The sequence below is a fragment of the Ammodytes marinus genome (genome assembly GCF_949987685.1).
Source record: "Ammodytes marinus genome assembly, chromosome: 19".
Lineage (NCBI taxonomy): Eukaryota > Metazoa > Chordata > Actinopteri > Uranoscopiformes > Ammodytidae > Ammodytes > Ammodytes marinus.
The window spans coordinates 7,289,176-7,316,773 of NC_137223.1; the positions used below are offsets into that span (position 1 = coordinate 7,289,176).

The 27,598-nt window shown below is 46.2% G+C and overlaps 1 protein-coding gene across 1 annotated transcript in view; it reads right to left on the reverse strand.

Moving 5' to 3' along the window:
• The window catches only part of foxo3b (forkhead box O3b), a 43,578-nt gene extending 16,186 nt beyond the window's left edge, over positions 1 to 27,392 (reverse strand). Inside the window, exons 1-2 of the mRNA XM_080048035.1 lie at positions 26,966 to 27,392; positions 26,032 to 26,760 (exon numbers count right to left, since the gene is read on the reverse strand). Of these exons, the coding sequence (XP_079904161.1) occupies positions 26,032 to 26,577 (546 nt within the window). The 5' untranslated portion in view covers positions 26,578 to 26,760; positions 26,966 to 27,392. The remainder of the gene's footprint in view (positions 1 to 26,031; positions 26,761 to 26,965) is intronic.
• Positions 27,393 to 27,598: the final 206 nt, after the last annotated feature.

The window sequence follows — 27,598 nt, forward strand, 5'->3', positions numbered from 1 at the left end:
GAACTATAGGCAGCTTTTTACGGTGACCTGAGGACATTGAGTAGTCTATGGATTACATTGGGAATATGTAATATGTACATGAAAGATGTGCCACTGCAGATGTTTCCTCTGTAGAGATTGATAGCAGCCTAAATGACAATGCAGAGAGGGAAATAAAACAGAAGTAGCGACCCCCTGTAACTGAAAATGCTCCTTTTTCTTTGTAACACAACTTGAGTTCTGCTATCGTGTCACTGTCTGTCAATCTTCTGCACAAATCCATATCTTCCTGACTGTTATCTCCCACAAAGTAGATGTAAGCGGCCACAAGCCAAAAAGGTATGATACCACTGTCGCACATGCTGTCATGTCTATGGGGAGACTACCTCGTGCCTATTGCGGTGGAGGTGTTTATATAAGGGCATGGTGTCAGGGTTAATGAGAAAATGGACACGACACACTGCAAGTTATGTAACACATACATGTGCACACACCCTGCAGGGTGCCAGTGGGATACCTTTCCCCCAAACAGCCTTACGGCCTCCGATGTCCATCATAAAACACACACGGACCCTAAAAGGCGCACACACACACACTCACACACTTGCCACTGACTTTCCCTCTGTACATTCCGGTATGTCCATGTGTAATTAATCACTTCCCTTGTCCTTTTTGTGTACCTTTGCTCTGGTGTGTGTGTGTGTGTGTGTGTGTGTGTGTGTGTGTGTGTGTGTGTGTGACACCGAGTCACACTTTCACCCTGTTTTTCCACAACACAGCCCTCTTAATGCCCTTACACTCTATCCAGGTCCTGCCCAGGGGACTTTATATAATGTATGTCGCAGAAGGGTCAAATCAGTGTTTCTATCCGTTGCCGTGCAAAGATTCACGACCTCTCGAACCTCACAATGTACTCCACAGAAGGGGACGATCGCATTGAGGCAGATTATTTGCGATAATAGCATCAGACATACTCATGTTTTTCTAACTAAACAGTAGGCAACAACTCAAGTCTGAGCTTGATTGTTTGGGACTGTCGACGTGCCGTTTCTTGTTTGTAATGTGTGTCTTTATGTTGTGTGTGTTTTGAAGTTTGTGGTGCAGCAGTGGAGTTCACATCTGGTCCGGATTAGTTTCGGGGGCCCCGCTGGTGTTCATGGGGCTCTTCACTCTAATGGTGCTAAAAACAGATACAGTACAAAAGCACACACGCACAACAGACCACAGGCTCCTGATTCTTACCGTATGTTGCACCATGACACACACACACACACACACACACACACACACACACACACACACACACACACACACACACACACACACACACACACACACACACACACACACACACACACACACACACACACACACACACACACACACACACACACACACACACACACACACACACACACACACACACACACACACACACACACACACACACACACACACACACACACACACACGTGGGTTTTTGATCTTTATCATTCTTACCTGTAATTAGGTACATTGAATTATTGTAACCAGGATAAGTTCTTACATCTGAAATCCCTTCAAAAAAGATGACAGGAACCAAGAGTGGTCAGACAGTTAGACACATTTTTTTAAACGGACCTACAGGCTGAAAAGTGAAGAGAACACAAAGGTAAATCATAAAATGTTTGCCCAAACCGTCCACTGTAAACCTCCACTGTAGTTAATAAGTCTTTTTGTTGTTGTGCCAAAATGATGTTGTATTGATTAGTTTAGTAATTAGTTTTTCCTCTGTTCTTCTTCCTTAAGTTGAGTTCGAGGGAAGGTCAGTCATATAAGCCTGTAGCTTCTTGACCTCCCTTGTGCTATCTGTCTAATGGAAAATGTGATGCTGGCTGTCGTTCGCATGCAACAACAACAAAAAAAAAAAACAACCTCTTCAATTCCCTGACAGTCCTGCCCCATTCGACTCCACAGCAGAAAAGTCCCCATCTTACCAGATCTGATTAATTACCTTGGTGTGTATACTATATAACCAAAACTGATAATAAATTATACCCAATTCTCCAAGGATAACATTAAGTTGTAATAAATCAAAATGTACATTATGATTTAAACTAAAACCTTTGGAGGCTGGTCTATTGACTGCCGACTAAGTGAGGAGCTGTCTCTTTGATTTATTTCCAAGATCTATACCAGTTTGACCTCAGAGCCTGCCGGTTTAATACTGAGCTATTAGAGCCAGTGAGAGCACTTATGAAGAAAATGGGAAAATTGTTTTCTTTCAATCAACCTCTGTTTCTCTCAGGCTCAGAATGTGTAGCTCAGTTTAACTAGCCAGAGCAGATCTACCCAGCACTTCTACAATAGAAAGTGTTTCTGTTTGACCTCATATGTATCTCTGTGTGTGTGTGTGTGTGTGTGTGTGTGTGTGTGTGTGTGTCTCATTCTCTGCTGATGTCAGCACTGCCAGGCCCTGTCAGCCCTCTTCCTCCTACACACCAGCTGGGCAGCTGGGGAAGGGGAGGGAGGCGGAGGAGGTGGTGGTGCAGGTTTTTGACACACATACGCTTGCACAGTGTGTCCTGAGTCCTGAATGTGTATTTTAGGTGCGGGCCTTGCAAAGGTTAGGCTCTCGCGCCGTGCTAAAGCAAACACCCAACGGCTGAGACGCGCACACACACACACACACACACACACACACGAAAAAACCGTCAAACACACACCTCGGGAGGGTTTTTCTCCCAGAAGCATTCGGGCCTCTTCCCTCAGTCCCTCTTGGCTCTGCCCCCACTGAGGAGTCACATGACTTCCTGCTTTGAGGAAGGAGAGCAGCTCCAGTGTGTCCAAACTCCCTGCTCTTCTTCTCTTATTGTGAGCGCGGTTTGACCCTTCCTGCTCAAGCGATTCGTATTGGGTCATAACTGCTCAGATTTCCTCTAGAAGTTATCAGGGGAGGCTTTCTACCTTGCATCAGGTGTTTACGCAAATGTGAAATATTTGATATATAACACAACCAAACTCTTACCTTCTGATCTCATATTTAAAATGAATCAAAAAAGATTTCTCCCCGTCTCACTGCTCTGTTGATCCCTCTAACGGCCCTCCCCTCTCTTCTCTTATTGTTGCATTACTTCCTGTGTACCTGACCTCAGTGGATCCTTTGAAATCTCCGTTTGTAGGGCAAAGCTATTGTTTCTCAACCGCTTGACCCACTTCACCGATCTTTCTGCGCTAGCATGTGTGTGTGTGTCCTGTCCTATATAATAATGTCCGATTACATTGTGTGCGTAGTTGGGGCTTACTTGTGTGTGTGCGAACGTGCTCATGCACAAGCACAAGCAAACGTTGGCTTTTGTATATACACAGTTGCTGGTGTGTGAGGAGCACGTTTCTGTTAAGCTTATTAATCATCGCCAGAGGAAATGATGATGTAGCCGTGGTGCCACTCCGCTCTGCTGTGTCAGCTTGAATCTGCACGCCATCTTCGCTCCGAGTTCAGCCGTTATTGCATATGTCAGTTAACCCTGATATCATCTATGCGTGTTTCGGCGTTTGACACAGGACATGAACTCTAAACAGACACTTTAAACCACAGATGTGGGAGGGTGCACTGAGCAACACATAATAGAAGCCTACACTCTTTTTTTTTCTACTTCTCTTACATCTCCCTATTGAAGAGCAGGACGGTCCACTTTATAGATTATGACACCTCTGCCCTCTTAAAATGTTTTTTTTCCCAAAAGCCAACAAAAAATAAAATCTACTTTTTTATTCCGTCTGCACCTGTCATGGAGACTTTACGTTTGTGCTACAAGCGTGCAGAAGTTGTTACCTATTGAGATTATTTGCACCTATTTGATTATGCACAAAAAGGACAGAGCAAAGGACCTGGGTTGCCAGGTCACATAATTCTTCGTTATACTATTCTTTTAGGGCTTTAAAAAGAAGTTTGTATTGAAAGGGGCACACAAGGAGAGGGACAGGAAGTCTGGGGTAGAGCGAGGCCATCAGGGAAAGGTTAGAAGACACATTGCAATGAATTGTTCAAATATGCATCTCTGTCCAAAGGGAACCAGCACTCCTTCTGCCTTCTGATCCCCCAACCAACCATTTGGCTTAATGTCTTCCGCTTTTGCATTATGTACAGCAAATGTTATCATCCCCCACTTGCCAGCTGAGCTGCCTCTTTTACGAAAACAAGCAATGAGGCAAAATGAAGCTTCATATTAATGTTCATATGCTGAGGGTTACCATTGTTTTTTAGCTTCCACAATTCAGCACAACACTGCCTGTCTGCTGTCACTGCTTGAAGTGAACTCCAATGCCATGGTGACTGGCATGGAATTTCATTAGCAGAGCCCAAGCGGTCTGTATGTTGTTATCCAGGTCTTAATTTGGCTGTGAACTTAAATACCCCCACCATGCTAAAGGGGGGGGGGGGTTATTTGGGGGTGCCAGTGTGTGGGCATCTGTCCCCAGTTTACCCGGAGGTGACAGGGTTCAGTGGGGACACGAGAGGCCCTCCTATGCCTCCCTTCAGCCTTCTCTTTTGTCCCGACCCTCTCACGCGCTCACAGCTTAATGCTTAATGCTCATACATGACAATACACATGCACACCAACATGCTTACTACTGTTCACAGTTCAGGTTGGTATTTCCTTACAGCCACTAGCTTGTTGTTGCACACATCCACGAGGAGAAACGCACACACGCGCGCGCGCACACACACACACACACACACACACACACACACACACACACACACACACACACACACACACACACACACACACACACACACACACACACACACACACACACACACACACACACACACACACACACACACACACACACACACACACACACACACACACACACACACACACACACACACACACACACACACACACACACACACACACACACACACACACACAGTCAGGTGAACAGTGGCCTCTATTGAATCGCAGCGTCCCCTTCCCACCACCCACCCCTCCTGTGAAGCTCTTTTCCCCGCACGCAGCACTTTGTATTTATATGTCTCCGCTATTAATAGACCACTGACAACTGTACGCAGTTACCCCCTTTTCTCTTGTGTAGTGTATATATTTTTGCACGTGTGAGTCTGTGTGGGCGTGACAAATGTATAATAACAATGCAGACGGAAGCCTTGTCAATAAGCCGCGGCTGACGGCGTTACCCAGAGTTACCAGGTAGTGACACAGTGTCATCAGCGCACTACCCCTGACCTCAACTGAATGTGGGGACAATACAAGAAACTACAGTGCGATGCCTAGATAGAAATGTAAGTGTTAGCGTTTCCTTTAGGACCTTCTTCGAGTTTTGAGGGATGGGACGGAGGCATAGAAGTGAAAAAAAAGGGTGTAGCTGTGGCCTGATCTCTCTAATCTACTGTAAAGGCTCATGAATGACTCTCTATCATCTGGTTTAAACCCTCCTCCCATTTCTCATTTTTCTCCCTTCTCATTATTTGCCTGTCCTCTCCCTCACAGCACCCTTTTGTGGTTTATTTTTTCCTTCCCATTTGAGCCCCCTTCTCCTCTTGCTCCGACGTTCTCCCGTGGCCCGTTTTCAGTGTTGTCATCTCCCACTCTTTTCTCTCCCTCTCTGAAAGGTCCTTTCTAAGTCAACTCTATGCACAAAAGCTGTATGCTGGCACTAGTTGGCTGCAGGCCAAAAACTCTGCTCTCTGGCCCTTTCTCTCTCTCTCTGTGTTGGTGAGCAGCAAATCACTCAAACTGCCCCCCCCCCCCCTCAACCCACTCCACTCTATCCAACTCTTTTTATTTTTCCTCCTCCACTCTCTCTTTCTGTCCGAAGAGGCAGAGTGGCTAGAATGTGTGAGATCTCGAATGCTCTAGCTCAAAAGTTTGCGTGCACACACACACGAGAGAGCGAGCGAGAGAGAGAGAGAGAGAGAGAGAGAGAGAGAGAGAGAGAGAGAGAGAGAGAGAGAGAGAGAGAGAGAGAGAGAGAGAGAGAGAGGAGCTGTAGGGCTCAGTGCTTCTGAAAGGGGTGTGTCTGGTAATCCTCTGGAGCTTGTGTGTGAAGGCCTTGTAAACTGGTGAGATGGGGGGGAAAGGAGAGAAGAAAGGAAGAGTGTAAGAAAAAGAGGTAAAGAGAGAGAGAAAGAAAGAAAGCCTTGACAAGCCTTTCAGCCGAAAGGGCCTCTCTCTGATAGTAGGGTCAACACCACCACAGCTTCCACATACTAACAAAAAAAGGACACAGATGCACACCACGTTGACCTTAGAGGGTGTGAATTTTTCATGGAGGACTCTTCAAAAAAAAAAACCTGATTGACTGGTGCTTTGACCCAAACACACACATGCTCGGGGTAATGAAAGGCTTCCTCAAGAATGCCTGTCACGCAACAAGTTCACACTGCTTTAGGCAACCAGTCTACGAGGAAATTCGATGAAGAAAGAGGGTGGAAAGGGGTGACAATGACGCCAAAGTCAAGGGGATAAATGGCAACACAGAGCACACTGCAGCCTGTGTAATAAAAAGTGGTTTCCAAATGTGCATCGTCAGAAAAAAAAAAAAGGCAACTTGTGACTTTCGAATCACACGCTGACCTCGCCCGCGGTGGCACGAGCAGCCAGCCAGCCAGCCAGCCAGCCAGCCAGCCAGCCAGCCAGCCTCAAGCTGACTGAAATAACCAGAGGAAAGGGGAAGTGGCGGTGTGACATTAGTTTGCCGGTCTGTCGCTCGCTTGTCTGGTCACGTGATGGAGGTGGAAGATGGAGCTGAACTGGCTTAAGCCGTGCCAGAGTGTCGAAACAAAAAATAAAATAAAAATAAATAAATACATGTGCATTTTCTGTTGCGTATAGTGAACCACAACTGTCCTGCATCATCCGCATAATAATTCGATTTTGTGTTTAAAATTAAAAAGGTGTGGTCACAGTCTATATATATAGTACACACTTTGTGGTGTTTGCGTGTTCCTATGACCGTTAATCTATACTGAAATATAGCCTGAGAACCCAAAGAAGGAAGTTAACCCCTCCCTCCATCTACACGTTTGTTAAGACACAACCGATTATGTATGGATCAATGAGACGAGAAAGGGTTTTTACTTCAGATACTTATTATGCTAAGCTAAGCTAACTGGCTTCTGGCTCTAGCTTCACATGGTCGTTTCACCACATCATCAACTATTCCTTTAAAGGAAGGCACATAGCAGAAAGTGTGTAGGCATGTGCATCTTTTGTTGTTTTTAGCTTAGCTTCCCCAGAGTGCCCTGGAGTAAAAGGCCTGCTGTCTGCCTGGTGCGCTATTCCACGCTAAGTGGGTCAGTGGCTGGCTGAGTAAAAGGGTAAAGTCAGGCTAAAGTAACCCAGTGTGTGTGTGTGTGTGTGTGTGTGTGTGTGTGTGTGTGTGTGTGTGTGTGTGTGTGTGTGTGTGTGTGTGTGTGTGTGCGCATGATTGTGGGTGGGTGGGGAAGAGTCGCCTACATCCACCATAATAGGATCAAAGCTAGGGCAGGGCGAGAAGAGGACAGAGACGAGCTTTAAAAAAAGGAAACCAAGAAAGCCAGACAGGCAGGAATGTATTCACTCAATGCAATGAGTGCTACTGTATGAAACGACAGGTTCCTAATAAATAACAATGCAGGGGAGTGTTAAAAGGATGGACGATGTGTAGCTGGAGAGACAGCCAGACATGGAAAGGCAGGGCTGCGGAGAAGACAACCTGCTGCGGGCTGCTTTTAATGTGAAGCATGCAGACAGACACGGCTGCAGAGGGAGCAGTAAAGTGAAGTGTACACGACTTTATTTTGTCTGCTTTTGACAGTCTGCTTGTCTGGGTTAGACTACTATGGGCAATGCCTAGGGACCACCACTTACAGGGAGGGGGGTACTTGAGTATGTGTGTGTGTGTATGTGTGTGTGTGTCTGTGTGTGTGTGTTTCTGTGTGTGGGAGCACTTAGGGGGTAGAGTAAGCACTGTACAAGAATTTGGGTTAGCGTGAATTATTCACTGGCGAAGGCGGCATCTCCCCGGGCGGTGCGCTCGCTTTAGAAAAATGTGGAATAGGGCGCGTGGGGTAGCCGTGGCAGGATGGCTGCCTGCATCAATGGGTTTACTGTGTCCACAAATCAGCGACCCAGCAGCTTAGTTAACCAAGCCGTCCTCTATGTAAGTCGCATGTGGTCCGCAGATCTGTGACCAGCGTCTGGGTGAGGAGGAGTCAGCAACCGGGAAACTCACAAGCAAAAAGCATGCAAGGGGTATGAAGTAGTAGACATTCAAGCTAATGTCCCAATCAGTGCCCCCTGTCCCCTTCTCTCATGCCACCCTTTATACGCGATACTCTATCCTCCCTTTCCCTCGCTCCTTCATCTCTCCCTACATTCAAACAGGGAGAAAATAAATACCCTGAGCTGCTATATTTGCCAGGAGTCTGTTTGAATGTTGTGTGTGTGTGAGAGTGAGAGTGTGTGTGTGTGTGTGTGTGTGTGTGTGTGTGTGTGTGTGTGTGTGTGTGTGTGAGAGTGTGTGTGAGTGTGTGTGTGACTAACAGACTGTACTATTGCACTGTCGACTGCAACAGGGCACCCCATGTTAAATCACCCCCCTCCCTTCTACGCTCGTATCTGCCCTCTTCCTCCTCCTCGCCCCTTCGACTTCCCTTCCTTTTTTAACCTCCCTGCTTTATTCTCCCCCTTTTCCTCTCTTGCCTCGAGTCTCTCTGGATTTAAAAGTTGGAACGTAGCCAATTAACACAACAGCCTGCTCACCAAACTAAGGTGGGTGGAGGAGGGGAACACAGAGAGAGAGAGAGAGAGAGAAAACTCACATCGCTACACACTGACCTACATACACTTCCACCCAGCTGATTGAATCTTACGTTGACGCCTGCGGCCAATCGCGCGTGGGGGTGGAGTGCCAGCCAGCCAATGGCATGGTCCGCTCTCCGAGGAGCTCTTGCACTGTCTCCGTACAGTTTTCAGTAATCATACCGGGGCAGGGAGAATGAGAGAGACAGTGAGAGAAAAGGCTTGAGCTTGACGGAGGAGACTGGCAGAAAGCAAGCGAGACAAAGACACGGGCCGAGTGTGGAGGCAAAAACGTGGTTCACAAGGACAAAAATAAACGTTTGCTCACGGCACTCAGTGTGTTAGGGTGCTACAACTGCAGGCGGATGAACGCTAATACTGGCTAATGTGAAGCAGTGGATTAGTGGCCCATATTTGTCACTGCTCCTTTCCCAGCCCCGAGGCATGCAGGCTAGCCTTTTCTGAAACTGAGCTGTCTGTGCCCCCGTCACATTGCTATGACACAGAGAGCCACTCAAACGTGTCAAAAGTGACAGACATTTGTTTTGTCTTTTGCAAACACCTCATGACCTCAGTTTCTGGTGATTTTCATGTTTTTACTTGAACTTTACGTTGGGTTCATAATCCTCTTGATTCATATGAAAGTACGTCAAAACAAAACTGCTGAATTCCTCCACAGTCAGCCTTTTGAGACTTTGTTGTCAACGCCACTGAAAGGTAGCCTGGTCCTACCAGACCATCGTACTTAATTTAATTTGTACTGAAGTGAAATGAAAATTGAGCGGAAGTCGGTAGGCGGGCGGTGCCAGGCTAACTGAAATGAGCTGTGCCGTCCATTTTTTATTGTTGCCAATATCCACCTGGAGTCTGCTTGCACTGGAGCCACTAAAACGTCATAATCCCACACTTCAGACGATAGAAGCTGTTACTGCATTACATTTGCTTTTATGATTGGTTGTTATTCTTGTTAAAACGAGAGAGAAAAATGCGGACTTTGTGCCAGATAAAACAATCAATAAAAGTGTACAAGATGTACAGTAGATGTCTGTGAATGAGACTGACAGGGAAAACAATGGTCTCATCTAAACACAGCTTGAAGACAGACACCGAGATAACTCTCGCCCACAGACATAGACACCAAACCAAACACAACATGCACTTTCCACACACGCGCGCGCGCACACACACACACACGCACACACGCACACACAAACACACACACCTTTGACAGCTTGATGCTACCACAGAGAGGATGAGGACATCCCTGGCACTGAACAGAAATTAAACACTCAGCCTGCAGCCAACTAACTGCAGGCTTTAGGAGAAACCCTGACATAAGTGTTTATATTTCAGTCCAACATAGATACTGCATTTCTATTCCATTATTTCCTATACTCTATGGGCCATGTGTGTTTTGCAGTGGTAGCAAAAAACAGGAAGGTAGGAAAAGCTGTCCGAAAAAGCAAAACAATAAAAGAGCCAAGGAAGGCAAACTGAATGAAAAAGAGGGGGCAGCGTGGAGGGTGCAGAGCGGCAGAGCGAGGCACACTAACCCATATTTAAAGAAATGGAGGCTTACACAGCTTCCACAACAGAGCCAACACGCTGGAAATGATGGATTATGGGAAGGAGAGGGGAGACAAAAAGCTATAATATGGTGCCCAGGGACAAGGTAAGATTTGAATCATCCGGGTGTGTAGAGACAAAGACATTCGAACATGCACACATACACAAGAATGCACTAAGATAAACCCTGTATAGGCAGTAACATGCATCCACATGTAAAGAAAACCTTGATCACACACAGATCTGTATCTGGTTTACACGTCCTGGTGCACACACACAAAAACACAAACACGTGCAAACACACACTGTACATTAATCAGACTAAAAGCCTTTCGACCACACAGTGATGTCACTGCATAGGCAATAATCCATCCCAGAGGATACAGCGGTCAGCAAAGGTCTGTTTCACGGTCCCCCCGCCCGACACACACACACACACACCTCAAGCTATACACACACACACAGACACACACACCCCACGCCTCCATCTTTTTCAGTGGACAGCTATCAGGGGTGATGAGTCCTCATAAATAATGCAAACATTGATTCAACATGCTTATATGAAAATGGATTCCAGACCAATATTGACCCGTCTACTTGAAACAAACAGGGGGGGGGGGGGGGGAAAGAGCAGCACTCAACCCGCAAAGGTCTCTCCAGACTGAGGTATCCACGATAATTATACTGTATTGGGAAAAACACACACTAATGGCCATACAAAAAGGTCGGCTTTTTTTTTCGCCGAGCTTTCTAGCACAGCTACACTGTTTGGAACATCTTGGTTGGACGACACTCCATACGACCTAGTTTATTTCAAGCATAGCCCGTCCTTAAGAGATAATGCTAACGACATGTATTGGTGCAAAATAAGGCACTTAAAGTGGCAGCTGCTGACGTCGCGCTCTAGAGCAACACCAACAAATGGGACAGGCCAATAGAACTGTGGTGGAATATAGAATGTATTACAACAGCATTGTCGATGCAATCCGTTAATTACATATAGGTTTGTGTTTGTTTAGCCGTAAAGTAGCTGAGAAAAGATCATTCAAAGTGATTCACGTTTTTTAAATATTATATCTTATATCAATCCTCAGATTCAATCAGCTTTGTTTGTTTTGCTACAACTTTTTGGACCCCGCCGCGTCTACTTTTGTTTGAGTTTTGTCGCTTCCTAAATTTCCCATGATACACTTTGCCTGAACTTGTCTCTTCCAGCCGGATGTGTAGATAGTGATGCACTATTTATTGATGGTGATAAAGCGAAAAGCGTTGAGAGAAGGTGACCTTTGCTCAAAACGCAACATGTCTCCTGGCTGCCTTCTGTTACACTGAAGAGTTGTTATCTTTGCCCATTCTACAGTGGATTGCCTGCTGTGTGACTGTTAAACATAGAACTCAAGATAAACAAACCCCTGTTTCTGATTGTGAAGGGCCAGCACCAACTTTTCCTTATTTTCCATGGAGATAACGCAGACGTTTTAATCCTTCCAAACAGCTTACAAAATCACTAAAAGACACAATTCTCAGAGAGTCTTAAGGTATATTACCAACAGTTGTTTTTTTTAAAATTGTGCTAAAGTTTCTCGTGAAGGAATTCTCTGTGCCTTTTGTTTGGTCACAGTGGCACACAGTGTGTAGAGCCTTTCACATACATAATAGTAAAGAGTGTAACAGGGTGGGACTGCACACACTGACTGCTCTCTCCACTACTCCAGCCAGATCACATGAGCTCCAGCACTGTACGTACTCCTCCCCCACCACCAACACTCGGCTGAGGGAATGACAGGAGAAATGGAGGGAGGACGGAGGAAGACGAGGAGAAGGCAACGCACGAGGCGAGAGGCCCACTTTTCTTTTTTCTATTCTCTTCTTAAAAAAGGTGCACTATGCAGTTTCAGGGGATGTTCACATTTACGGAGCCTGCAGTTAGTTTACAAAACATATTAGTATTAAATTATTGTATCATCATAAAACCAAACAAGACTAGAATATGTTTGTAAAAAAAGAATGTGTGCCTTGCTTTCTATCTTCAAACGGTGTTTTAGGGATCCAATTTTCCTGTGAGGAAAGTTTGTTTATTCAGTAATGAGAATGAGAAACCTTAAAAAATGGCCACTTTTCTGACACAGCCAAAGTTACAAAGTGTGCACCTTTAATTCTCGGGCTCTGTTGCTTTAAGTCCGCACTTGTCACGGTGACCTGAAGGCTTCTAGCACAGAAGGAGAGCAGGGGAGAAAGTTGGCTATGCAGGGCAAAGTGAGGATCTCTCCGCACAACAACAGCTGAGGCCAGGGCTTTCCCCTGCATCGGCCCAGCCCCCTCTGCGTATAGTATAGTATAGTATAGTATAGTATCACACACACACACACACACACACACACACACACACACACACACACACACACACACACACACACACACACACACACACACACACACACACACACACACACACACACACACACACACACACACACACACACACACACACACACACACACACACACACACACACACACACACACACACACACACACACACACACACACACACACACACACACACACACACACACACACACACACACACACACACACACACACACACACACACACACACACACACACACACACCCATGCTGAACACAAAGCCTTCACTATATCGGGGCCCCTTGTTCAAAGGAGCAGAGGAATAAGAAATGTGACCATAGTAATGTAAGAAATGTCGCCCTGAGTGGGCTTTGCTTGTGGTGTGTTTTTTTTTAAATGGTATGTACACTATTGCACGCTGGTTTGGTTTCCCTCCAAAATGTGCATGCGTGTGTTTCGCCGGTGTGTATTCGGCATTCTGTCCTTGCCGTGCAGCCATTTTGAGAGTGCCCAGGTCTTGAGGTCAGTGTCTCCGGGTATCAGTTACTCTCCTCAGCATCACAGAGGGACTAAAGTGATTGATGGACAGATGGGATAAAGGTCGCCGTGGGAACTGAGGGGATGAGGGACAAGTAGAGAGGAATCACACACGCACGCACGCACGCACCCATAATGCCTAGCAAAAACACCAGCACACAGGGTGAAGACAGAGGAAGGGCTGTGGCAGAGTGTTTAGAACAACAGAGAGGGAAAAAGGTTCTGTGTTTGGGTGGAGAGCGCTCGCTGCCCCAATGTGCCTTGGGGCTTTGGAGCGATTTCATGCCCCCATAAGCAATGAAACGCTGCAGACCCAGACACACATACACACACACACACTCACTCACTCACTGCTGGGTATTCTGTCTGCCCAGCATCAGACGAAGAAAAAAAAAGAAGAAAATAAAAAGAAGAAGCCTGGCACGTGGTGGAGAGAGAGGCGGAGAGGGACAGAAAAACAAAGAGATAAGCAAGGAGAGAGATCTGCTACAACGTGCATTTATCAATGGCAGCAGCGGAGCACCCCTAACTATTCATTTTCCTTTTTAATGTTATTGGCTTAAGAGCACATATTCAGTTTTCCCGGGGTCAATGTGAAAAAGTATGACGGTCAAGGGATCAAAAAGCTGTTGGACACTGCAGGGGCTCGGTTGAAGTAAAGTCATTTGTGTGGCCTTAAATCCCATTCATATGCTTTAAGTGTCAAGTATAGTGTAACTAAAGACAGCAAGGACAGCCGTTCTGTGGGCAGGTATAGCCATCCAAAATGTCGACATACATTTTACAAAATATATGTCAATGAACAAACTGTATGGATGCAGTAAGTATAATTTTGTCATGTTTATTGACTTAACCATGCTCTAAAATACTGTAAAGACAAAGAAAAAACATTCCACACTATTTCCCATTGTGCCCTGTTGATCTGATTGAAAGATTTGACTTGGTAACCTTGGTCACATATCCATAGTGTACCATCTGTGTTCTAGACCCGGACATAAAAAATGTAACACTCATGTTAAATTTGCGGGAGATGGTGGAAGAAGTCAAACTGGGACTGCAGGTTTGTGGGTGAGAGGACACCTTTCTCTCTGGGTTACTGGGCCAGCAGTCCAGTTCAGACCTTTCCCTTCGTCAGCTTAAAAAAGGTAGATATTCCCCCCCCCCCTGGAGTCACATTACACAAACTCTACAGTCTTAACCCGAGCCTGAAAGAGAGTCCAATTCATTTGCAAGATTCTTCCGTCAGCACTTCAGTTCTGAAGTCTTTGCCCCCCCCCCCAAAAAAAAAAAAAAACTTGTCCAAACAATTATTTGCCTTAAGGTCAAGTCAGCAAACACATAGGGGCATGCTTATTAGATCGACCCGTATCTGCTGCTGCTGTGCTCTGCAGGCGTATCTGCTGACCCTTATCAACCCCGCCCGCCCTCCCCCACTCTCTCTTATAAAACCCAGGTGTGCAAACACAAAGGTTTACCTAGGCCTCATAAACGATAGCAGATAAGACAAGAGGAGGGGGGAATTAGAAAGGAAGGAGGACCAGGCAGCTCTTCGGCTGCACGGTGACCTCCTAATCTGGGTTGTGGCTTGACCTGGGTTTTTCATTCTAAATTTACAAGAGGCAGAAGTACTAGAAGTTCTTGCTCATTTATTGCCTCATCCTCCCATAAGTTGAAGGTATGATTACGGATACAGGAACCTAGTCAGTAAGAAGAGAGGACTGCCTTTAGGTGTATACTTAGTAATCAGTATGTCACAGGCAGGGACACCGATGCAAGGCGATGCAATCAGCTAGTCCTCAACAGGAGATATATGAAGCTCTTCTTAAAAGGACAGTGGAGCTTCAAACTTAATTCTTAAGGCTGACATTCTGACGTGGTGACGGTGAAAGATGCAATAAATGAATCACCAAAGGTAATAATAATATAATAAAGGTTATAATTTGTCCTGCGTGTACCATGAATGTATGGACGAAACTTCACGGAAATCCGTCCAATAGTTCTTGAGGCATTTCAGGTATGTGCGAGTGGAGGGAGGTCAAGTTTTAAACAGGCAGAGCCGCATAGAGCAGATTGATTCCGGCTTCGCAGAAAGCCTCTTGAGAGAGGAAAAAAATTGTCCCTCGCATGTTTTCTCTGTACCTTTTGAAGTTGGCTTTTGGTGCAAGCAGGCAAAGAAAGTACAGAAACCTGATATTTTCCCATTTGATGCACAGGGCAAAACAGAAAAGCACAAACAATCAGGATTTTTTTTTCTTCTCTGTTGTGTTCGTGTAAAACCATTCAACGTGTTCAGATGCACACATCACCAGAAATCAACCCACGCGCGCTCTTTGATGTTACTTCAGCTGTTGCCATCAACCTCGTCTTTCTGTTTGAATGTTCAGTGGCTTCAGAGGCTCAACAATGGCTCGCCTTCATCCAACAGTAACCGTCGCCTCCGCACGCACACCCACATACACACAAATAATCCCTGAAGTCCAGGGCCATGGTTGTGACTTCATGAAGAGTGGGATTACTGCTAAGAGGCCGGTGTGTGTGGGGACCTTGAGGCGGACAAACACAATGGACAGCGAACTGCCAGCTACATACAAACAACTGAGTGGGCCTTGCATGCACACACACACACACACACACACACACACACACACACACACACACACACACACACACACACACACACACACACACACACACACACACACACACACACACACACACACACACACACACACACACACACACACACACACACACACACACACACACACACACACACACACACACACACACACACACACACACACACACACACACACACACTTACTGCAGGAAAATCCACTATGGACATTGTGGGATCTACTATCAGATCCCAGAAAGAACTGAAAAACATCATTCCCTTGTTTAAGTGAAGCATGGAGGATGTGGAACATTGGAGCCCAGCTTGCATACAGCAACACATCTCCATCTGTGTAACTCATAGCAGAAACTGACACCCTCTGCATGTGTGACTATGACCTATAGGATTTCACAGAGACAAGAGAATCCTGTGTGTCCACATCGAAATCCTGTGGGTTGAACAGGTGGCTGGCAGGATGGCTGCTCGACGGCACTCTCAACTCCACTCTCTTTGCTTATCAAATCTGGGAGTGCCGGGTCGGTGGCTGGAGAGCTTCCAGCCGTAACTCTGAGCCTGCAGGGAATGTGAAACTGCACACTGGCTAGCTACGCACAGCAGACCGCAGCGTGTTGTAACTATTGGTATCTGTTGGTCTTAAATGTGAGGACGTTTTACTGCTTTTCTCATCTGTCGCCCATGCTTTCTTATATAATCTTATGATCTGAGGGGCCGTCCTGATGGCTAAGTGAAAGGCGATAACCATGTAAGTAACTGTTGTATGATTCTGGTGGGGGGGGGCCTTTGTTTGCATGTTGCACTTTTAACCAATAAAATAAAAAACTCCCCCCCCCCTCAAAAGAAAAGTATTAGGATTAACTATTTCCAGGTGCGGCTATGAAATATATTAGTTTTAAGAGCAAGTGAGAGCAGCACAGAAGGAATGGTATGCCAGCAGTGAATCCGTTTCACCCCCCCCCCCCCCCCCCCCCCCCATCCCCCATCACTGCATTCACCTCCTCTCCTCCTTCTGTCTCTCCCTCCTCTGACACAGAAAGCTTTATTGTAGCCAATTAAATGTTAATCGGGAACAGTAGCTCAGGCCGTCCTTTGCAGACTCAGTGATGCCAGTTAGGTGGAGGGGTGTAATCCAAAGAGACAGGCTCGGAAGAAAACAAATTAAAGTTTAAAAAGCTCAAGAGTCGCATCGGCGAGCCAGAGTTTAGAGCCGATCACATCGAATCAGCCGAGCACAGACGACTGACTCAGACCTTCACCTGCTTTCTCAAAAACACACAAATACATGACATCTTCATTTCAACATGAAACTTCTACGCGCTATTGATGACTTGATGAAAATATGGCAATATAGGAAAAACACACACACTGAGTGGATTGTGTGTGTGCGTGTGTGCGTGTGTGTGTGTGTGTGTGTGTGTGTGTGTGTGTGTGTCTGGTTGTGTGTGTGTCTGGTTGTGTGTGTGTCTTGGTAGTGGAAGGGGAATCAGGACCCGAGAGGCAAGGGGCCCACTTCAGCAATGTGGTTATCGGAGAAACTGAGAAGGGAGGCTAGAATGGGAGGTATAGCAGTCGGACCATGTGTGTGTGTCTAAGTGTGTCTGTATGTGTGTGTGTACAAGCAAAAGGGGGAGGGGAGAAACATTCGGTGGGTCACTCTGTTATCAGCTGTCACCCAAACTGTGAGTGCCCTCCCCACCCACTAGCCTGCTTGACAAGTTATCAGTTGCTAGGGAGACAAACAAGTAACAATCCCTCACCTTCGGCCGCCGCCTTGTTGACACTAGCATGCGTGCCTCTCTGCTTACACATGGTATCCACTTTCAAGTCGCGTGAGAGGGTTGACTCCAGATTCACTTCTGTTTGGTAAATATGTAGCAGCGGGTTCCCAAAATGTAATTTAACAGACTTTCGGATGTATACAAGTATGTATAATTAATGTAGTGTATGACAGAAGTCCTTGGGGCTCATACTACAGACATAACGCCAGCCATCTTTCGGCCCTTCCACAGTTAAAAATCATAAAAGAAAATACGTAGGCTACAGTAGCGCGGATGCAAACGTACTACTCAGTGAATTTACTTTTATTTAAATATCTCTGCAAGCACACGAAAAGCACCACAGATGCTTGTTTAATAAATAATGGTGCCTTTTTTTTTGGCACAACTGATATATTTATACACTGGGGTGTATATATATACTGATATAAACGCCTCAGACAGAAATACACTTCTGCAAACATGGTGTGCAGAAGTGTAACAGTCATGTTTACTTTAAGCCCATCAGCACTTTTGATTTTGCATACGTTTGTTTGCAGAGATATCTTATTTGGACAGAGCATACTGAGCTAAGGGTGATGTGTAATTGCTGGTTTACTGGATGTTTTATTTATTTTTCCAGTGGCGGGCAGTGAGTGTGTCTTGGGAGCAACATGTCAATAGCATGACTTTCCAGTCAGTCAGTCAGTCAGTCAGTCAGTCAGTCAGTCAGTCTCTGCATTCTCTTTGACATAACTAAAAGCTTTCTGCCGCTTTCGGGCTAGAGAAAATTGTACTTCTTTGCGTAACTTTTTCTTCCGAGAGGTCAATGGGTCAGGGTTAACTACAGAACAGCAAGTCTGGAACAGGGAGGAATTCAAAGACTTGTTTTTTAAGGAGCAGACAGAGGTTTAACCCTGGTGCTCCAGTTAAAGACAAGTCTTTAACCGCCAGACAAACCACTGAAGTCCTCCGCTCCACCGTCCTGAGCTGGTATGCTTGTGTGTGCTTATCCAAGATGTTGGAAAAAAAAAAGATGTCTACTGTACATCCCTGTTCTGTTTTGGTGTTTCTAGGGTATTTCTGTCATTGCAGCACAGCTCTTCTCTTCAGTATTTTTCACTTCTCCAGCTGGATGAATTCTAGCAAATTTTTATCTGTGCGCTTTGCTATCGTCTTTATCTGGCTGGAACACTGGTCTTCATGCAACCAACAGTTAGGAAACATCAGTTTTTAATCTGAGGTTGTATAAACCGCTGAGCAGTTGTTTCGCCGTGTGAGGGTGCTTTGATAACAGGATCAGAAAATGTTAGGTGATTGAAAAGGCCCTGGAAAGATAACCAAAATCACCACAGTTCTTCTAGCTCTAGCTTTTGACAGTTATTAACTTGTTTAAAGTTGACCTTCTGGTAAGACGAGTCCAACTAAATAAATAACAGCGTAATCAGCATAACCAGTATATCTTTCTGCTAATTTCAAACTATTCCTTTACGCACAAAGTTTATTGATGTAGCGACTTCCCTACAAGAAAAAAATGCACATGAATAAACCCACTTGATAATAATCTTATCATGAGGACTGTGTAGAAATAAGTTAGGCTACGGTATGTCTGTCAAGAACTTCCACTTAATGTGCATAAGGCAAAATGCCCGTTTGAATCCAGCCTCCAACATTATCGAGGAATCATCAGTGTTTGTGTTTTCAGATGCTATCAAGGAGCGGGCTTGCGCGGGCAGCTGGTGTCTTTTTTTTTTTTTGGCTTTGTGGCGTGTGTCTGTTCAACACGTTCAGACAAACACAAAACACACAACATATAAATCCTGTCTGTCCCTAAACTGTCATCCTCACGCAGAGAAATTCTAAGTCATGTCTAAATATCAGCCTCGAAACAAACGCCAGGGTCTCTGTGCAAAAAACAGCTCAGCCCCAGCGGACCCCGCATTGAGGTTTTTACTACTATTTATCTTTTGACAATTTCACAGCAGCAACAACAACAACAACAGCAGCGTGGCCGTAACGTCTCAAGTGTCTAAAAAGAAATACTGTAGATGGATGAAAAAAGACGAGAGAGAGAGAGAGAGAACGAGAGAGTCGGAAAAGGCAGTGTGGAGCGTAACGAGAGCATAGCAGAAGCCCAGAGATTTATCTCCGTTCATTAGAGCCTGCAACAGATTCCAAGAGTGCTGCTTCAGAGGGCCGGCGTCAGGCTACAGGGGGACGACTTGTCTTTTGCTCACCGCAGTGCTTTACATCCAGACAAATGAGGGAGCTGGCAGGAAAATAATGAGGGATGTTTTTTTTTTGTGTGTGTGTGTGTGTGTCTGTGTGTGCGTGTGTGTGTGTGTGACAGAGAGCGAGAGAGCGAGAGATAGAGAAATGAAAGAGAGGCAGAAACTGTGAAAGCGGGTTAGCCTTTAGCCAAGAACTGGCTCTTAAAAAATTAATACAGTGATCTGAATTCATCCCGAGCGTAGTGAATAATTGAGGAGTGTCTTTGAGGAGAACAGATCGTGTGGAGTGTGACATGTTTGGGATGGGACTAGAATGAGGAAAATGATGGGGGAAACAAACGAGAGGGACGCAAAGTTCGTAATTCTCACACACACACACACACACACACACACACACACACACACACACACACACACACACACACACACACACACACACACACACACACACACACACACACACACACACACACACACACACACACACACACACACACACACACACACACACACACACACACACACACACACACACACACACACACACACACACACACACACACACACACACACACACACACACACACACACACACACACACACACACACACACGAGGATTTAAAACTCTGCAACTGAAATACCATATGCATGACGGCACAGTTTAAAGCCTGGTCTAGTTATGACAGTAAATGTGACAAAATATGCGACTACTTTGACACATACACAGGAAACTCGAACCCCCCCCCCCCCATACAATTGCACCGTGTTGTTTTTACACGTCTGTGTTCGTGTGCAAATTGGACAAAACGAGATATGCCGTGTTAATTAGTGAGCTTTTAAGGTGCTGGTTGGCAGGAGTTTTTTAGTCTTTCGTTTGATGCAGGCCAGTCAAGTTCCTCCACACGCAATGTAGATTTTTGCATGGACGTCTCTTTTTTTGTTGCATGGAACAGGAAATGGTCTTCCCCACACTGTTGCAAAAAGCACATAGTTGTCAGAATGATGACTGTAGATGTAACTGGCGGTAACATTAGGACTTCCCTTAAAAAGGAGTACAGTTCAACATTATGGGAAATCCACTTATTTGCCCTAATGCCAAGACTTTGACGAGAAAATCAATACCGCTCTCGTGTCTGTGCCGTAAATATGAAGCTACTGCAGGCAGCCAGTTTGGCCTTAGCTTTGCACAAAGACTGGAAACAGGAGGGGGGGGGGGGGGGGGTAGCTAGGCTGGCTCTGTCCACTGTCACTAGTTCAACCTCATATCACACCTTTAGGGATCCTCTTGAACCCTGATTGCAAGCTAGGACTAATCACCCAACATTGTGGCTGGCCTCACTAATGCTCTTCTGGCGGAATGGGCTCAAATCCCTAGAGCCATGTTCTACACAATATTGAGGAAAAGCACTTTTTAAAGAAGAGCAGAGGCTGTCATAGCTGCGGATACATGTACACGGTTTTGGAATGAGATCACATAGACCTGTCATTGCTCATGGCGTCTGCATACTTTGGTCCACAGGGTCGTTTTTCTGATGTAGAAACTGAATGCAGCAGGAAAAACCTTCTCGTGCATCTTAAGAAAAACATTTGCGTCCGACGATTGGAAATGGAACTAGAACAGAGCCTGGGGGGGTTTTTCCTCTTGCTATCCTATTCAGACTTGGAGGGGTGTCTCGAGCTGGTGGGTTCCCATAACCCATCGCCCCCTTTAGCCTCACACACCCCTCCATTGGGAATCACAGCCAGAGGGCAGTTGTAATACACCAATTTAGAGGAAAGCTTGTTAATTTACTCCCTCAGCACCCCCAATGCTCTCCTCCTCCTTCTACTGTCTTCTCGCCCTCCGACCTCTTCCACTCCCCCTTTTTTATTGCCTTCTTTTTTTGCTTCAGTTCCTTCTTGGCGCTGTGCCAGCTCCTTCTGAGAGGTCTCTAGAACACACACACACACACACACACACACACACACACACACACACACACACACACACACACACACACACACACACACACACACACACACACACACACACACACACACACACACACACACACACACACACACACACACACACACACACACACACACACACACACACACACACACACACACACACACACACACACACACACACACACACACACACACACACACACACACACACACACACCCTGCTTGGCTATTTTTAATATTTTCTTCTGTATTATAGGACTTTTCCTACCATCCTGTCATATCATAAAGACCTCCGACAAGTTTTAATTCCGAGCACTAGTAGCCATGCAATGCAGGGGTTATATTCATGGCTGACTCCCAGGATCTTATTGCCCACATAAAGCTCACCCCAACCTGCATTGATGGACAGCTGATGAAAAGATTAATGCGGTTCTCTTTTTCCTTTTTGGTCGCCCCACTTTTGTCAGCCCCGGCGTATTCTGATAGGAACAATAAATAATTTCAGCCCCCAAAGAAAGAATCAACACTTTCAGCGTGCTAGGCCATCAAAATGATAATCAACATGCCCATGAGGCTCATGAGGGCCTGTTTTCCATACGCCTGCAGACAAAGTCAGATGGGGGGGGGAGTGTGTGTGGGGTGCAGCGCGGCATCATCTGTGTATGTATGAATATGGGTCTCCTTGATAAGTAGCAGATTTTACGAAAAATATGTCTTTAACTCTTGCGGTGATGACTCGCTGGTTTATGTTTGAGTTGAACACGAAAGCACCTGCCGATCTGAAGCATCAATTCAACACAGACATTAAGACTAATGTACGTGGTAAACAAACACCTAGAGTTGCCAATGATCACTACTCATTGGGCCCCAGGTGTCTTAAAGATTAAAGTAATCTCATTAATGAAGTCTAATGAGTTAGACTAATTCCAGGCCCCTGTATATATTTAGACCCTCAGCAGACGCCCATAGTCGTGAACCCTGGTGATAAGCCCCAACATGATCGGGCAAAAGCAGCGGTTATGTCTGAGCATGTCCGTCTGTGACGGATTGTATAGCAGGTTCCAGAACACACACGAGAACTTAAGCTGTCAACATAACCTCAGGCTGAAAGTGTATGTACTCTATGTACTATGCGAGTATGTACTCTATGTACTATGCGAGTGTGTGCGGCCGTTAAAACTTCATAACCTTAAATGAGAATAAACTTGTGTGAGTGTGAGTGTGTGTGAGTGTGAGTGTGAGTGTGAGTGTGAGTGTGAGTGTGTGTGTGCATGAGTGTTTGCATGAGTGTTTGTGTGGAGGGTCACTGTGACATAACTAGGTATTGGCCTGAGATGGGCAGCTGCTGGGAACAGTGAGCCTGTTGCAACAGGGTTAAGTAACACTAGAGCACAAAGTTCAAACGCAGCTAGGAATACTTACACACACACACACACACACAAGCAAGTACGTACGTACGAACGCATGTGCCTGCCTGTGCACTTGCATACAAATACACACACACACACACACACACACACACACACACACAGGTGCACCTAATCTTTTCCATCAGACGCACACAGGTGAAAGACGCACAGCTACACACTGGGAGCATTACAGGCGTGTTTACAGGTACTATTTTGAGACGCAGTCCGTCACTCCCCCGCAATACCAGAGCTTCTCTTAGCACACATTTGAGCCGCTGTGGACCAGACCTGCCCCTCCAGGACAGAGCTACTGCTGGAAAAACTTTGGCTGTGCTGATATGGTGTGTTGTACTAAAAATAGGCTCAAGACACCTGAGCTGACAAACTCTTAGCTACACGCAAGGTTTATTTTGATTTGATTTTGTTTAATCACAACTGATGTACTTCAGAATGTAACGTTAAAAATACTACGGTTGGGTATCATATTAAATGTCTTGGCGAAAGGGCAGCGTTTCCCCCAAAGAAAGTGTCTCATAAGTGTGTGTAAGAACAAGTACATGACAGAACAGTGTGTTACTATTAAAAGCTTGCGCAGTACCTTCTCTTGGGTTAAGACATTCTAAGGTGGTAAAAGATTGGAAGTCGTATGCTTGGCTGTCTCAACCTATTTTCACCGTGGCTAATGGTTAACTGACAAAGATATGAAAAAGAATGATGTAATTGGGAACCTGGGAGAGATACTCAGGGAGGGATTACTAGGATTTGCTTAGCAAATCTCTTCGACAAAGGTGCCCTGACTGCATGAATCTAAAGGTGTTCATCCCGGCTCTGTGAGCAGGTGACACCTAAGAGAGTGAAATGGAGAGCGAAGGGGCTTTGAAAAAAGTCCCTGTACAGAGGTGATCTTCTGAACACCTGGCTCTGCAGGAAGACGTCTTTGGTTTCAAGAGCTTTCTTTACAACAACCTGACCACAGCGTGTGGCGTGCTTTGGCCTGAAAGGTGGAGTCAGCTATTCTGGAGAAAGCTTGTTGTCAAAATTAATTTCTGTCAAAATCACGATCTATCTCCTCACAATCTGCTACCTGTACATATTCAGATGTATAGGTGTTAATATAAAGCTTAGGCTATGTAGACTGATATGTGAACATGGGTTTGTAAACAAAGGGGGCCAACCGTAGCAGTCAGAGTGGGTGTTAACAGAGCCTAGGTTGTGTATAAACACCAGATTTTTTGTAAACCACTACATGGTCTGTTATGGAAAAGGTCTTCTCTAAGAAAACTAAAAAAGGCATAGGCTGTGAGCTGCAGCCAAGATTTATTGACAGACCATGCGTAACACTAAACCACCGACAGCCCGGCCCTCATGCCCTGAATTCCAGGAGTAACAGCCCTGTATGGTAACGGTGAGCCCGGCCTTGACTCGGCGGGCCTCGTGTACACACACACACACACACACACACACACACACACACACACACACACACACACACACACACACACACACACACACACACACACACACACACACACACACACACACACACACACACACACACACACACACACACACACACACACACACACACACACACACACACACACACACACACACACACACACACACACACACACACACACACACACACACACACACACACACACACACACACACACACACACACACACACACACACACACACACACACACACACACACACACACACACACACACACACACACACACAGTCCCTCTCTGCAATTAACCCGAAGCATATCACATAGCAAAACTTGAGAAGCACTGACGAAATATGGCCCATAGGCTCCACGCCTCAAGGGGTCTGGCCCTTCAGCCTCTGATGGGTGTTAATCTCTGCTCTCTGACCTTCTGCGCCTCCCCTCCTTCCCTAACCTTTTTTTTTCTCCGCAGGTCCCCATATGCCTTTTGGAGGTACCAGAACGATGCCTTTGACAACCCTTCACCCTTTAGCAGAGCTCACCAACACTGCTTAGTTATGTAATTCCCCCAGGGCAGGGAGATTTGGCTGTGTGGCCTACCTGACCCAAGAGACTGATCCCTGCCTAGGTTTACATAGCAAATGCTGCCGAGGTTACTTTTCCATGCAGACTTATTGTTAAATCTTTTTGTTTACATCCAGCTCCTTGTCCTATTACTGGGATAAGCTGCTGCTGTTCACTAGACTGTCCTGTGTTATGTAATTATATCATTCTTTCGAGTCTTCAATGTGCGTCACTCAAAATAGGCTACTGGCTTTCCAGACAAACCGGTTACAACAACGTTACTGTTTGTTTGCTCTAATTCCAGCCATGTGACAGAGGACTAGGCTGCTATACACATACATCACAAGAAAATGTCATTAAAAAAAAAGAAAGAAATAGCAAGGGCATGCTTCTGATGCAATTTAGATGGACATATCCAGATGTTGTCTTATTATCGCCTGGGAATAAGAGCAAGATCACACGTTTGTTTGGGTCAATTTAGATCCGACATGCCTCCCCGTTGTGTTTTTTCCTCCTTAATGCCAGGTTTTTCAGACTGATCTGTAGTTCCCATTAGAATGATAATGAGATGTATAATGAGCGCCAGACTTTCCAAATAGACGCTCGTCAGAAAAAATCAACTGCAGTGGCATAATTATGTGCGTGTGTGTCTGTCTGTCTGTCTGTGTGCGTAAACTACGCCAGTTGGGTTTACAAGCGGGCCACATGCTTTTTGTTTTTGTTTTGATGGAGGAAGGAGGGGGGCTGGGTGGCTGTTTGAGTGTGAGTGGAACGACTCTCTTACCTTCCATCCTGCCGAGCTGTTGCTGTCGCCTTTGTCTTTGAAGTAGGGGATGGATCTCACCATCCAGTCGTAAATTTGGGACAGTGTCAGTCTCTTGTCCGGCGCACTGTCGATGGCTTTGGTTATCAGGTCGGCGTAGGAGAGATTCCCCCAGGCGTTGCGACGAGACGATGCTTTCCTCGGGGTCTGCGGGGCAGCCAAGCCGCCGGGGGTCAGTGCTCCGGAGGTGGCTGACGGGGAGTGCGTGGAGAGCGGGGAGCCTCCGCCCTCGTGGCCGGGGGAGGAGAGCCCTCCGTCGGCTGCGGGGCTGTTGCTGCTCTGGTCCTCATTCGGCGAGCCAGAGCCGTTGACGCTGGCGGTAGTCGGAGTGGCACAGTCGTCCTCGTCGTCCTCTTCCTCTGGTATAATGTCCGTGTCATGACTGTCCGCTTTCACCGCGTTGGAGTCGGGTCTTGGCAGGGGCCAGGTGCACGATCTGGGCCGCTTCTGGGGCTCGAAGTCCGGGTCGATGACCACGTCCAAGTCGGGGAGCGGAGCCTCGGCCATGATCTCCTGCTCCGGTCACAATCTCGCTCCCGCTGAGCCAGGAAAATAAAGTTACAACAAGACAAGAAACGAGGAGCTGTCAAAGTCGCGTCCCATGAATGCGCGCTCCCGTCCTTTGTTGCTATAGTCCACAGCACCAGCTAAGTCCCAACAGGACCAACACGCGGCAACTTCTATCAACGCCTGTTGAAGACATAAAGAGAGACACAGAATGAACACAACACGTTCAGAGAGGGCCAAGTGAAATCACAGCCTCAAAGACACAATACGAACGACAGAGTGTGAAGGTGCAACCTAGCCTATTCATGTCAATTAATATTATAAATAACACAAGGATTACAATGAAACAATTGGCCTCAGCGAGCCTCACTTCATTATACAACATTACCTGCTCATGAATAGGAGTTGTACGCAAAATCCTCGTTCTGGTGCAAACGACTGAATCCACCCAATGGAGATCAATGGCTGAGGAGAAAGCCCAAGACTCCCCTCTCTCTCTCTATCTCTCTCTCTCTCTGGGAAATAAATCCGCCGTGAACACAGCACTTTAAATGAAATGCTTCGCGCGGTCAGTCACTTGCGCTTCGTAGGACCAAATATAAAACATTTGAAAAAAATAATAAACATAAGAGGCTAGATCCCGGATTGTCCACGGCTACTTCCAGGTGCCATCTTGACGCTTTTTTCCTCTTTTTCTCCTGAAGTGCGCTCTGACTGCGATACACAGACAGATAGGATGTACGCAGGGAAAGTCAGTGTCGATGTGGAATAAGACTGCCACCTCACTCTGGGTTACTACTGTATCTCGATTTGCTCTCTCCACACAGCGCTGCACACTTACGTACACACAGATACACACGCATACACGCGCATGCAGGCCGATCGAGGGCCAGCCCCCTGGATCCTGTGCATATGGGATCGCCTTTTAAAGAGACACTACAGTCCAACAGGACGGAGCTGTGTATCTGCGCGCATGTGGAGGCTGGGACACGTCCTGACATGTCGGCGACGGCCACAGAAA